Genomic DNA, 14,487 nt, shown 5'->3' with positions numbered 1-14,487 from the left:
AAGAGCGCTATTTGCTGTGGTGATATGTCGGCTAGCATTGTGGATACATCGTGAAAACCAATCACATCTCTATGCCGGGGAGTTCGTGGATCGTGCAGAAACAGGCAGCCCAGCCCTCCTCAGCCGGCATGAGGCCTGTGGGCGGGCGAGCCGTTAGCACAGGTTCAACTCCCCGGCCGGTCCATATGCGCAATCCGACACTTTTTTTTAAAGCTAATTTGTTAATTATTTTGTATTCCATAGTTAAATCACCAAAGTCGGGATACGTCCATTCTATAACTCTGGGAATCGGAATTAGGGGAAAAAATGTTGTTCAACTTACTCTCAATTCTTTATTTCTCCATCAATTGTGTTAACACTTTTTACAAAATCCTTGGGTAATACGACTAATACCACACCTTGTTGAGGATGATGGGGGTCAAAAGGTCTGTTTTTTGTTAATCTTGCTCTCATTTCTTTATTTCTGCATCAGTTATGATCACACTGTACAAATGATCCTTGGGTAAGTGTGTTCATGAGGATGAGGGGTCAAAGTTCGAATGATGAAATTTTCTGTCAAAAGGTAAAGTTTTTGTTCCGCTTCCTCTCATTTCTTTATTTCTGTATCAACTGTGTTTACACCTGGTAGAAGAGATCCTTGATTAATATACTACGTGTGTGTTCATGAGGATGATGAAGTCAAACGTCACTAAGGGGTCAAAAGATCATATTTCATATTAAAGGAGAATGAAACCCTTGAAACCAGCTGAATCCATATCAAAGAGAAAAATCAAAGAAACATATTGCTGAAAGTTTGAGGAAGATTGAATGAATAATAAAAAAGTTATGAGCATTTGAATATTGAGATCACTAATGCCATGTAGATCCTCCCATTGGCAATGCGACCAAGATCTGTGATGTCACACACGTACAACTCCCTCATTGCTTTAGTACTTATTTCACTTATATTCACACTTTTATATAATCTATCACAAGGTGAGGTGTTCTCTTTATGAGAGGACAAGTACAGATGTTTCACAACATTATATCATAGATGAATCGTTTGTCATATGATTAGAATGAGCAAAAAGAGATGTTTTGGGGTATATTTTCAGTGTCCAAAAGGGGAGAGTTGTTCATCTGTGATATCATAGATATTGGTTGCGTTGCCAATGGGAGGATCTCCATAGCATTGGTGATCTCGACATTCAAATGCTCATAACTCTTCTATTGCTAGTCCTATTTTACTCAAACTTTTGTTGATCTTATTCTTTGATTTTTCTGCTTTCACAAAAGCTAACTTGCTCCAAGAGTTTCATTCTCCTTTAATGATCGCGAAATCAGGCGCGACTCCTGGTTCGCGAACCACCTTGTTATGAACAAGGTTGAATTTCCCTTTATTTCGGCCTCACCAGCATTGTGTGGTTTAGAACCAAAGAGAGGAAACAAAGCAAGCGAGTGCCGGGGCTTGTTTCATAAAACTTGTTATAAAAAAATTTGCACAGTATAAGAGTATAAAGCTACGTTAAGTCCACCCGGGGGGCCACTTACATTGACGAGTGGATACCATGCGCGACCCAAAAAACACGTAAAAATGATGTCTTTTTCAGGATAGGGCACGTTACGTATGTAACGTGATAAGGGTGTCAAAAACACAAAAATATTGAAAAAAGGGTATCTATTTCGCTCGGAAAAATATACGTGTTTAGGGTCAAATATGCGGGGATGATAAAACAAAATCAAAATGTTTTATAAAGGATGTCCTTTTTGCCCCAACACTACGTGTTTAGAGTCCGATTTGCGCGAGGTGTGGAAGGTGGGGCCGTACTAAACCAAAATAATGGTGTCTAAAGGTAAAACCGACGACCGACGGACGCGTGACATAACAATAAAATATCTCTGTACTTGTTTAGGGGTTCATATCAGGGAATACTTGCTAAGAGTATCGTTTTGTTTCCAATACTTGTTAGGGGGTGCATTTTCAGAATATGGAAAATACATCGCTGACTTGTTTAGGGGCTCATTTCTGATCCATACTTGCCAATAGTATTTGTTTCCAATACTTGTTAAGGGTAGGGTTTCACACGCCAATACTTGTTAAGGGGTGCATTTTCAGAATTTGGAAAATACGTGTTTAGGGTGCTTTTTAACCCTCAATCTCCCGGGGTATTTTGATTCTTGTCATTCCCGGGGGGGGGGGGGGGCATTATGGCCCCCCCTTAAGATCTCAGCCGTGGATTGCGCGATCACAACGAAAATTTGCATGATGGTAGAGAATGACGTAATCTACGCAGTTGCATTGGTAAATTTCACTGAATTCATATATTTTCATTTTATATGAATTAATTATGCTAATTTATTCATGAAATCATACTTTTTGCTCTGATTCACTAAATAAAGCTCCTAGAATGCTATTTTTTGGTGAAAATATTCTTTATAGCATTCCTAACAATTGTGAATGAAAAAATTCTGGTACCAAGACCGAGCTCTTATGTATTTTATTGTTTTTTTAATTTCTTATGTATTTCCTTGTTTTTTTACTTTTTGTTTTTTATTGTTTTTTCGATGGAAATCGTTCCAGACTTAATTCTAATCATAAACAAGACAAAAATAATTAATTTTAATCATTAAAAGTAGAAATAATGATACATTTATGAATTTTGGCCAAATACACAATTTGCATTGGATTTGTACATTAAATCACGTTTATGAGCAATTTTTGGTCTGACATGCACTTACATAATGGCCCCCCCCCCGGGAGAATTAGGGTTAAGACCCCGTGGTCGCGCATGGTATCCACTCGTCAATGGAAGTGGCCCCCCCGGGAAAGTCCATCAATATAATTGAATGATTGTACATTTGTAAGAAATTTTATAATTATATTTATTATTATAACAAGTCTTTAAGAAACAGAGTAAAGTTTTTTTTCCTCGCTTAAATCATTATTCCTGTTGGCAGATTTGCAACCACGTTCGGAAGGAGAGGAAAAAGAATGGAGAGTGAACAAGGAAAAGGAAAAATGAAAGAAAAAAAATCATCTTGGCTTGCTTGCTCGCAGTGTTTAACAATGCATTGCCTGTAAAGTCTATAATGATTATACATGTATAACTTCCATAGAGTACCCTCACTCCCTATTTTCTCTTCAGTGACACGACATCTGCTCCTGCGACAATTGCTCTCGGCTTAATTTCATCTAGAATGTAGGGTTAGGATTATGTTAGGTTTTGGGCAGGGTATAGTGTTAAACCCTGGGTTGGGTTTGGTCATTTGAATAGTGTGTGGAATTAAGAGCGGAGCAATCGTCGCCGGAGTAAATGTCATGGAACTTTCTCTTCACCCTCCTTACTCTCTCCATTCTCTCGCGCTCTCTTGCTCTCTCTCTTTCTTTTCTCTATGTCTTTCTGAGTTGATTTAATCCTTAAAGGGAAAATTGTCTTCATTGGGAATTTAACACTTCCGAAAAGTTGTGGAGAAGTGGTGCTGACTCTGGCCTTATAATCAGAGGGTCATTGGTTCAAATCCAGCCAATGCATAGCATCCCTTGGCAAAGTGTCAGTCCAGTTTGCCACTCTCTACCCAGGTGTTAAATGGGTACCTGATAGGATGCGAAAGCCTATGTAGTATGCCTCGCAATTGAATCTTGAAATTCTTGTTGGAATGCTGCCCAGGGAGTGGGGAAAATGCATACATCATGTTCAGGCATGCCAGGATCAGATAACCAGGGTAATAATATACATGGGCCCCATCTTACAAAGAGTTACGATTGATCTGATCAACCTGAAGTTCATGGAAATCCATCAATGTCGAAATCTTTTTCAACAGGAAAATTGCACAATGTCCTTTGTAAACCAAGAGAAGCAAACTACATTCTCGAGAAAACAATGAATGTATTAATATACATCACATAAATGCTGATGTTGCTGGCTTTCCATAATTGTGGTTGATCAGATCAATTGCAACTCTTTAGGGCCCTTTAAAGAACTTAGAGATGTATGTAATCCGATGTATTAAGCACTATACAGAAGCGCAGAATTGATATTACCAAGATTAGCTAGAGTAGACCAAGATTTATGAACAGCAGACATTATGTAATGCCATTGGAGAATGACTAAGGCTAAGCTAAGCTTGGCGAAGAATTTCTTGATGGATCACTTCCTTTTTGCTTTCCTCTAACGAGGTCTCTGTTACAGGCATTTCAAATCCTTTTCACAGAGGCTTGGATCAGCAAAATGTTATCCGATCCCAACGAAAGCAGATGCCCATCTTACTTTAATTTACCCCCCACCCCAACTGGCACTTGGATTAAGAAATGCACAACACTAAATAACAAAATGAATAAATAAACAAAATAGTTATCAGACATGTCTGATTTATTACAGAGGACAGAAACAGTTGTGCAATAGGTTGCACTGAAAGGAATCAATTTTGGAAAGGATTTTTTGACAGCATATCATTCTACACACAGTAAACAATGTGGTGTGGATGGTGTACAGTATAGAGGAGTACACTAGTCATTCTAATCCGGTGTTAACTTTTGGAGTCAGTTCAAAACCTGTTGGTGTTATTATAACACTGTTATTTTTAAACTAATTGGCGTTAATCTTGAAGGTGTAGTTTCAACACCTGAGGGTACTGTCTTCAAGGGACATCTGGGTCCCACATCACAAAGCTGAGCAATTAACCGTATGCTTGATTTTTAAGATTTATTGTACATTGTAGTCAATGCAATCAATCAGAGAAAATTGTTCTACGATCATTGTTAAGATTTGTGTTACGGGCCCCTGGTGGTGTTTGGTAAAAACACCCCATTTTTTTAACAAATAGTCTAAACATAACATAAAGCTTAGGAAATACTTTATACAATGATCTTTAGCAGTATTCCAACAAACTGACCATGTCACACCAACCAATAGCATGTCATTGCTAATGGCATAAAAATATTTCTTCAGTCTGGGGGCTGTTTCATAAAGCTGTTTGTAAGTTAAAAGTGACCTCAAGAACGACTGGTGATCCTTTTCATGGTACATAGTAAACACCAAAATGTTAATTGGCGATGGTTTAGCGAGTAAGAAAGGTTCACCAGTCATTCTCAAATTCGCTCTTAACTTACAAATAGCTTTGTGAAACACCCCCAGCTGTCATTTTCATAGATGTAACAGTAGCATTTAGCATTTGGATAGATTGAAAATTAACAACAAAAATAATGTTGCCTATTATTCAGATAGAAATTAATATTTTTTTCTAGAATTATTATAACGAGCATGGAAATTTGCCCAATGGTAGTGTGCGATGTCAAAAACATCTCTGTATTCTTATTCAGATATAAACAATTTTATTTTATGGTGTTAAATTATCCATAAATCATACTCTTTACTCCAATTCAATAAACTGAGCTCCTACAATACTAATATTTAATGTAAATTTTCTTCGACAAAAGTAAATATATCATAAAGGAATCATGACAAACCAAATTTTTCTATGCAAGTTTGGACCAATTTTGTCTTACATTTGAAGCATAATTGAAAAACATTTATGGCAACCGTTATCAAGTGGGAATCGAAACAAGGTCACCGCTCTACCTCTCATTCCCACATGATCAAGTAGAAAGTAGACTCGTTTATAAACAAACCCAAATTAACAATAAGAATATCAACAGTTGGACTATGAACAATATACATTACAAAAACACTTGCTCCCCTAAACCACCTTTAGATCAGTGTTAATGCTCCATTGGCTGTTCTGAACCTGTAGAGGGCGCTTGTTCACCTTCTGTTGCTGGGGTGTCCGTATCCATGGTAGCTTGTTCAGTTTGGCGTCGCTTAGATCTGGATTCTGTCTCAATACCAGCCAGCTGGAGTAGAGTGAAAAGGTCAAGGATTACAGCAACTTTGATTTTGTTCTGTTACTTTTTCATAGCTACCCTTTATTATAAATACTATTTGCAATCTTTGGCAATATTTCTTCAAGGACAGGTCACCTTGAATATAAAAGTAATTCTAACATCAAAGTCGAGGTCGAAGGTGGTCTTAAGCCTCCTCTATTTTGAGGGAAATGAAGTTTTTGGGAAAAATTAAAACCAAAAACAAACAAGTAGAATACCTCTGGCAGTCTCACCTGCATCATGCAGCAGTGCTGATTTTGAAAACTACTATAAAATAATTATTCACAAAAAACAACATTCATATCATGATAATAACTACGTTCAATGACAATGAATGACATTTGACCTTGATCATGCGACCTAAGACTTGTCAGTGATACTTGATTACCCCTATATCCACATTTTATAAACTATATCTATAAAATTTGAAAGTTATGACAGCAATCTAATAATTACCTCCAAAATGGCCAGAGTTCAATGACCTTAAATGACCTTTGAATTCGGTCATGTGACCTGAAACTCGCACAAGATGTTCAATGATACTTGATTACTCTTATGTCTAAGTTTCATGAATCAGATCCATAAACATTCAAAGTTATGATGGTAATTCAACAAATACCCACAACTTGGCCAAAGTTCGTTGACCTTAAATGACCTTTGACCTAGATCATGTGACCTGAAACTCGCACAGGATGTTCAGTGATACCTGATTACTCTTATGTCCAAGTTTCATGAATCAGATCTATAAACTTTGAAAAATGATAGTAATTCAACAGATACCCCCAAATTGGCCAAAGTTCATTGACCCTAAATGACCTTTGACCTTGGTCATGTGACTTGAAACTCAGGCAGGATGTTCAGTAATACTTGATTAACCTTATGTCCAAGTTTCATGAATAGGTCCATATATTTTTTTAAAGTTATGATGACATTTCAAAAACTTAACCTTCGGTTAAGATTTGGGGTGTTCACGCCGCCGCCGTCGGACAAGCGGCGCATATAGTCTCACTCTGCTTCGCAGGTGAGACAAAAAAATGGTTGAGCTTTCTATTTAATTATGAAGATATTCATAAGGAATCTTCACAGATGCACTCGTATTCAAGCTATGACGAAGAAAATAAGTGGTTGGAACAACTGGGCTGAAAATCTGAGTCTGCATTCCCATAATGTATTTTTCTGTGGGTAATGTAAGCGACTTTCAGCTGAAGGGGGAGGGGTTGTCTCACTTCGACTCGAAAAAAATGCATAAAAGGATACAAATTTGGCAACGTCATCATCTTCGTAGACTGTAAACTTCTCGTCCTTGCCTACGATAGCGACCGAGCAATTCTGAGGAATGTGGAAGAAAAAAAGAAAGAAATAGTTCATCACTATGTAAAAAGTATCAAATTATGCATGTAAACTAGTAAAAAATACCATTATAAACATCCAGTAATAGTCTCACAATGCCATATAAACTAGGCATCTGCAGAAGAGTAACACAACTGCTCTTTAAAAAAGACAACAACAAAAGACACTTGCACAAGTTGGTATCAATAATAGATTTCAAAGCATTTTTCTTGTATTTGATGCAAGATAAAAGAGCAAAGTAGATGAAAATGCCTTGGTCAAGCGCTGTTTTGTGAATCAAATCACAGACTTCATGGTGAAGTCGACGCCCTCGACCACCTGGTCACGTTTTGACAACAACAGTCGAGAGTTTTTGGCAAGAAAACCAAATCCTTAACATGGATTAATGTGATTGTAAATGATGTTGATCTTCAATATTGCTGGAAAAATGCAATTTGAATTCAATTCAATTCAATTTAATTTTGGCTGGATTAGACCAAATGGAAATTCACTGCATTTAGTCATTTGAAATGGCAATTTGGAACCTAATCAAATGACGATTGAAATCTATCTTGTGACCAATAATTCATTTTAGCTGAAAGGGAAATTTGTTAATGACTGGTACTAATTCTTGATGATGAAGAAAGCCATTAAATCCCATCTATTTTGCTAAGAGGATAATGGATTGCATGGACTAAGCTGATCATTCTGAGGTGTTGAATTATTGTTTTAGTGGCCCAAACATGGGGTAACGCTTTGTACAAAATGGAAAAGGCACTTTACCAAATCTTCTGCTACATGTATGCCTCAGCTGGGTTAGAACTGTTCCAAGCTACCTCAGGCGTATAATTCTTAATGCCCCCAATGATACGCATCATTACTTTATAAAACAAATAATACACATCATTTTGCTTGGGCATTAGAATAATTACCCACATCTGTTACCTTAGAAACAGTCCAAGCACTTTCTGCTATGCCTCAGCTGCGTTAGAACTATTCTAAGCTACCTCAGGCGTATAATTCTTAATGCCCCAGTGATATGCATTATTTGTATATTATGAAGGCGTATAATTCTCACTAATGCCCTAAATGATATGCATTATTTGTATATAATGAAGGCGTATAATTTTCACTAATGCCCTCAATGATATGTATTATTTGTATACTATGAAGGTGTATAATTGTCACTAATGCCCAAATGGTATTAATTATTAGCATACTAAGAAGGCTTTTGATATTTATTAATGCCCTCAATGATATGCATTATTTGTTTACTATGAAGGCATATAATTCTCACTATTGCCCTTGATGATCTGCATTATACATGTATGTATACTATAAACCATTTATTAATACCTTTGTATTGAGTTCACTCTCATTTGGTAGTGTATCCCTAAGAGCTCTCAGTCCATGCTTAACCAGCTCTTCAAGGGTAGCTACAAAGAAGCAATAAATCAATGAAGAAAAAATAAATCAGTAATATACAACCTGCATATATGCAACTTGGGATCCCAAGCAACTTCCAACAGTTCTACACTCTTTACTCACTGTAATCAGCATCATCATACAGATCAGGGCCCCGTCTTACAAAGAGTTACGATTGATCCAATCAACCACAACTATGGAAAGCCAGCAACATCGACATCTAAAATACATGTTTGTTCAAAATATTTTCTAGATATGTATATTCATACATTCACTGTTTTCTTGTCAATTCAGTATGCTTCTCTGTATTCAAAGGACATTGTGCAAATTTCCTAAAGAAAAAATTATGACATTGATGGATTTCCATATACTTTAGATTGACTAGATCAATCGTAACTTTTTGTAAGATGGGGCCCAGAATTGTCACCACCATCATAATCATCACTATCATCTTCATCATCACCAAGTATCATCACGACAAATTAAAAAAAAGTCATCAGAATTACCATCCTCCTCTTTTTCATTATCATCAATCATTTTGTGATCATTACCCCGTTCATCATAATTTTCATCACTATCGTCATGATCATCATGATCATCATGATCACCATTGCCATCATCATCACCATTGTCCATCATTATCATCACAAACGCCATCCTCTTTTGCCTTATCATCATCATCATCTCCATCATCATAACAATCCTCCTCTGTCACCATTATAAATATTTTTCTTTGTTACTATACTCACAATTCTGGAATTCATCAAGTCTCTTTTCAAGGTAAGTTCTCGCTGACTGAGATCGAGCTCCGATGGCCATGCACTTACAATCAAAGTAGTTGGCCGATGGGCAGGTTTGGAAGATATGAGGACCCATCTCCTGAGGATCACACAAGATTCAATATTCATCACTTTGGAAAACATCAAAGAGTAATGGTTACTTTATGTATAAATCAATTAAAAAGCTAGATCCCCCACTGGTGTTTGGTAGCATGCTCAAAGTCATTGTTGTTGTGCACAGTATTGATCAACAGAAAAACTTGAAATACCAGTTGGGTGATTAGTACTCTGTTGTTTCACATCGGACTTATGTGAGGAACAGGCTATCACCATGACAACACAATACAAAACATATAAAACAGATCTGTCTTGAATGTCAGCACTTTTAAACCAATGTTTGTGCAAAGTTTCTCAAAGCATTGGGCAGAAGCTCGAAATGGTTTTCAACTGTAAACCCACTTGTTATATCCCTCATGGGACTAATATCTAAAACCTTGTACCATAGAATATTATACTTACATCATACCCAGCCACTAGAAGTCCTACACCATATGGCCTCCGTCCATACCTCTGTGTGTTAATTTGAGATTCTGTGCGAGTCTGGTCAAAGAAAATATGATATTCCAGATAGCAAAAATGTTAACCTGCTGATTACTGAATTTCTTTCATAGCTTTCATAAATTTTATACAGGGACCACCTGGTTCAGGATACAGGGATAACAGGGGGCAATATAGAAACAAAATAGACATCACTGAAGACACTGGTAACAATTATATGCACAAGGTGCGTGCCCAAGGCATACATGTAGCTCAGGAGATTAGGACCATTTCAGTGTTAACAATTCTGGGTAATTATTCTAACACCTGGGCAAAATGATATATTCATATTTTCGGGGGCAACTTTTCACAACTTACTGCCATATCTGTAACAATGGACATGAGCTTTAACATTGACTTTCCAGGGCTCCTTTTAGAGTCTCCAGGGCTCTGTTGAGTATTTTGGGGGCTAAATCGCGCTGAGCTTGGTGGAATTTTCCCCTGATATTCATGTAACTAGTCATCGATACCGGCCATTAGCACATTTTTTGTTGTAATAAATGACTGGGTCCCGTTGCATAAAGGCTACCATTATGGTAACTTGGCCATTCAGTTGTAACTTGCATAGAATCATTGATTTTGATTGGCTGCTGATCAGTGTTACCATGGTAGTTAGCATAATAGTAACTTTCATGCAATGGGTGCCCAGTCATACATGATAGATCTTAGCTTATCATTTAATCCATATCATCAGTGTATGGCAAACTTTAATGACATAGGCCCGTAGTCTGAAGTCGGGTTTAACTTAAAGTCAGGTTTGAAGTTGTGGTTTAAGTATGGATAGACAATTGTCACATAAATCACTAAAACAGTAGAGATGTCACATTTCAGCTCATTTGGCTCTCACATCATTCATAATTGTCTAGGAAGTATACATAGACGATTGTCTTCACCATCGATGAATCAGGAAAGAGCACAGTTAACATAAGAAAAATACAACTTTATAAAGATTTCGGCACTTTTGGCTTCCTATAATTTTAGCAGAGTTAGAACATGGTCTAAGTAAAACCTGACTTCAGAATACGAGCAATTATGTCCCATGGAGAAATAACACTCAAAAGATGAACATCTATTTCAAAGGATACTGTTGCCGATTTCGGAAACTAATCTTGAAACAGGTAGCGGAGTCTCATATGCATAGCGGGAATTCAGACATTCTGTTCTCATGAATTTGCTGTAAAAGGATGAGAGAGAGAGAGATAAAAAAAGTACACAGCTTCAAAATTCAACATTACACAAAAACAATTGAATAAGCATATACTGCACTTTGGTAGACATAAAATTTTTCGTCCTATCTTTTCAACTTTCTCTCAAAAGTGTCATAAAATATAGTAACCGAATTTTGTTTGAATAAGACTGCTTGTAGTACAAAAAGTAAAAAGGATAAAACAAAAAAATTGCAAAGGCCAATGAGCTGGACGACGAGGTCAGTCAATGGTACATCAATAGCCATGACCTTTAATAGATGGCCATCGATTCATATAAGCCTTGTAAAAGAGGAGTTCCAGTAAGTGGTAAGACACAGATCCTGGAGTTGCAGCAAATGATGATTTGATGATAATGTCTTTAAAGTCAAGGTTAAAGGTAAATAATGCAGTTGCAGCAACACTGATCTCATGTGAAAGTCTGTAGGTTGATTGTCATCATACCATAGTATATACAGTATCTACTTACACGTAGATCTGATTTGTGTACATAAACCTATACTGTGGTCTTGAAATCTCAGCTGAAAAGCGACCACACTGAATATATCACCAACATGAATGAGTACATGTGGGGCAGCATATCCATAATGCTTGGAAGTGGCCAAACACAAATGCCAGGCTTTATATCTTGTCCATGTCTAGGTATCTACACATTTTCTACTGACTGGCCTATATTGCTTCACTACATACTTATATACATGAATACCACTTAAATAATCATTTTGTATTCTGTTAACATTCACTTTAAAAATCGATATTACAGCTGGCATTTAAGTTTGTCCATTTGCCCATACCTTAGCATCCTGGCATCTGACGTGAGCCCAGCTATGGAGATACCGATGTGATCATCAATAGGAATAATCTTCTTCTGGTGAGAGGACAGCTCTGACGAAGCTCTCTGAAAAAGGAAAGGAAATAATCATAGTATAAATACATGTACAATGTACGTTACTGCACGATTTATATAGAAAGAAATCCAAAGAATCAGGGCTACATATCTTTTAATATTCTTTCATGGATTCACACACACACCCTCACACACACAAATTTTTCTCTTTAATATTATTCTGCTTATTTAAACCAAATTAATGTCAGGACACTCAGGGCAGGTTTCCTATTGTACAAAAACCACTACAACTTGGATGATTTGATCATAGGCTGTACCATTTGACAATTTCACACTAACCCTAACCAAACTTCTAGTCTTACATGGAGTTTCCAGGGGATATTTTTGGAAGTGAGGAACACATGGTACAAAGTATTCCCTCACACTGTATGACAGATGGCTAGTTGTCTGTGCATGTTGTAGGTGAAACCACAAGAGTGATTTTTTTTTGGTCTAAACCCCTCCAAACACACAGATATCAGCTGTCTACATACAAGGGTCAAGAACAGCGGTGACACAACATTTTCTCCTGCGACACTTGCTCTAGGCTTAAATTCATCTTAGGGTTGCAATAGGGTTTTATGTTAGGTTTAGGGTAGGGTATAGTGTTAAACCCAGGGTTGAAGTTGGTTATTCAATAGGTGTGTGCAACTTAGAGGGGAGTAATTGTCATGGAACCAGAACAGTTACCTTGAGGGCCACGAGCACAGCATGGGTCTTGGACTTGAGACCTACGGTCGCAGAGCCTTGCTTGACGGCCTCCATGGCATACTCTATTTGATGAATCCTCCCCTGGGGACTCCATACAGTCACATCGTTGTCATACTGGTTACGGAACTGAAATAATAATCATCATAGTAATAATCAATATTGTACAATGCCAAAGACACTACAGAGAAGACCGGACACTTCGGCAATTTTTTGAAACACTTGATTTCGCTCATGGAGAAGGGCATGTACAAAAAAGCATCAATTGAGTAAGTAACCATCACACATCAGCATGCGACTGTATATAAAAGATATGGGGAAAATGAGAGAGGATTTGTAAGAGGGTAAAAGGGTAGCGCATGGGAGTAATTCCACCTATTACACAGAAAACTTTAAAATATATTAATTTCTAATTTGAGAAAAAAATTGAAGATTTTTTTTTCTTAAAAGGAAAAATTGTATATTCCTCCACCCCTCCACCATTTCCCCCATGTTTTGTATACAACCCAAAATGGCGATACGCGAAGGCGGGCAAAGGTTTACTTAAACTCAAGGCTGTAGGGCACTCTTCCCAAGCGTTTCATTGCGCGCTCTATTGTGTGTCTAGTCTTCCCCTTGTAGTGTCTTTGAAAATGCCTACTTTAATAGCTTGTTGCATGCAAGCAAATACATGTACGAGGCTGCATGTCAAACATCTGTACCGTTGCACATGTAGCGTTCAAAATGTACTCTTTACATCATATGATGCAATTCATTGCGCTTGCAATCATAAAGGGGTAGGCCTACTCCAGGCTGAAAAAAAAAATGTTTTGAACAGATTAAAAAAATCAGACAAACTAAACAATGAAAAATTTATCAAAGTCGGACAAGAAATAACAAAGTTATGATATTTTTAAGATTTGCATTATTCTGTTGAAACAGTTCTAGGCATGTCCTCATGAAGAGACCTGGCTGTATTCAATGAGCAAACTGATGTCACATTCCCACTTGTTCTTTTGCATTTGATTGTATGAAATTAGGTTCATCCATTTTTTTCCTTTAAGAAGCAAAAATATTGGAATAACAACTGATTAAGTGTGCTTATTTATTGCTGCAACTATACATGTATATCCTTGGAAAGACCCTTTTGTGCAATCGGCCCCAGGCCAGGGCTATCGTCAATGACAAGTCAATGGGTCCCATATTACTGGTACGGTACCGTACCTCTCCTAATGCCCGGGGGGAGCCCGGGCAAATTCATTGAAGAAACCGCTCACTGCCACTGGCACTGCACCGGCGCCGCTACTGAAATCAAACTCAGTCACACACACTCTCTCTCTCATCACTTGTACTGGAATAATTTCAAAAGGGCATGCAATACACCATACTTTAAACTGTATAATAACTAAATAACATACCATAATGATTGATAATGTAATTGTAAGATCTTTGAGTTGAAGTTCTCAACGTTCGGGGGACGTAACATGAGCAAGCAAAATTCTCGACCGGTCGACCGATCCGATCGATTCGACCTAACGTTACTGAGTAGTTTTGAAGATCAAAGAGTAAATAATTTTCTCTAAATTTTTCGCATTTAAAATTATTTTTATAAACAACGAAATAATATTTAATATTTTAAATCGTAAAATATTTTTTTTCAAATATTTACCTCATTATTTTATTTCTTTTGGTAAAAAATTATCATTTTCATGTAGACTA

The 14,487-nt window shown here is 37.1% G+C and overlaps 1 protein-coding gene across 1 annotated transcript; it reads right to left on the bottom strand.

The window, feature by feature from the left end:
• Positions 1 to 4,331: 4,331 nt before the first annotated feature.
• On the bottom strand, positions 4,332 to 14,315 carry LOC129283197 (proteasome subunit alpha type-1-like). The gene is made up of 9 exons (XM_054919031.2): positions 14,187 to 14,315; positions 12,772 to 12,918; positions 11,990 to 12,093; positions 11,076 to 11,164; positions 9,913 to 9,983; positions 9,364 to 9,493; positions 8,546 to 8,625; positions 7,118 to 7,189; positions 4,332 to 5,830 (listed from the first exon to the last, which is right to left on the bottom strand). Exons 1-9 carry the CDS (start codon positions 14,187 to 14,189, stop codon positions 5,699 to 5,701), a joined length of 828 nt encoding a protein of 275 aa, XP_054775006.1. The 5' UTR covers positions 14,190 to 14,315; the 3' UTR covers positions 4,332 to 5,698.
• Between the last annotated feature and the right edge of the window lie 172 nt (positions 14,316 to 14,487).

This window comes from Lytechinus pictus, chromosome 19 (genome assembly GCF_037042905.1).
Source record: "Lytechinus pictus isolate F3 Inbred chromosome 19, Lp3.0, whole genome shotgun sequence".
NCBI classification, from domain to species: domain Eukaryota; kingdom Metazoa; phylum Echinodermata; class Echinoidea; order Temnopleuroida; family Toxopneustidae; genus Lytechinus; species Lytechinus pictus.
This window is presented reverse-complemented; position numbering and strand designations above follow the sequence as displayed.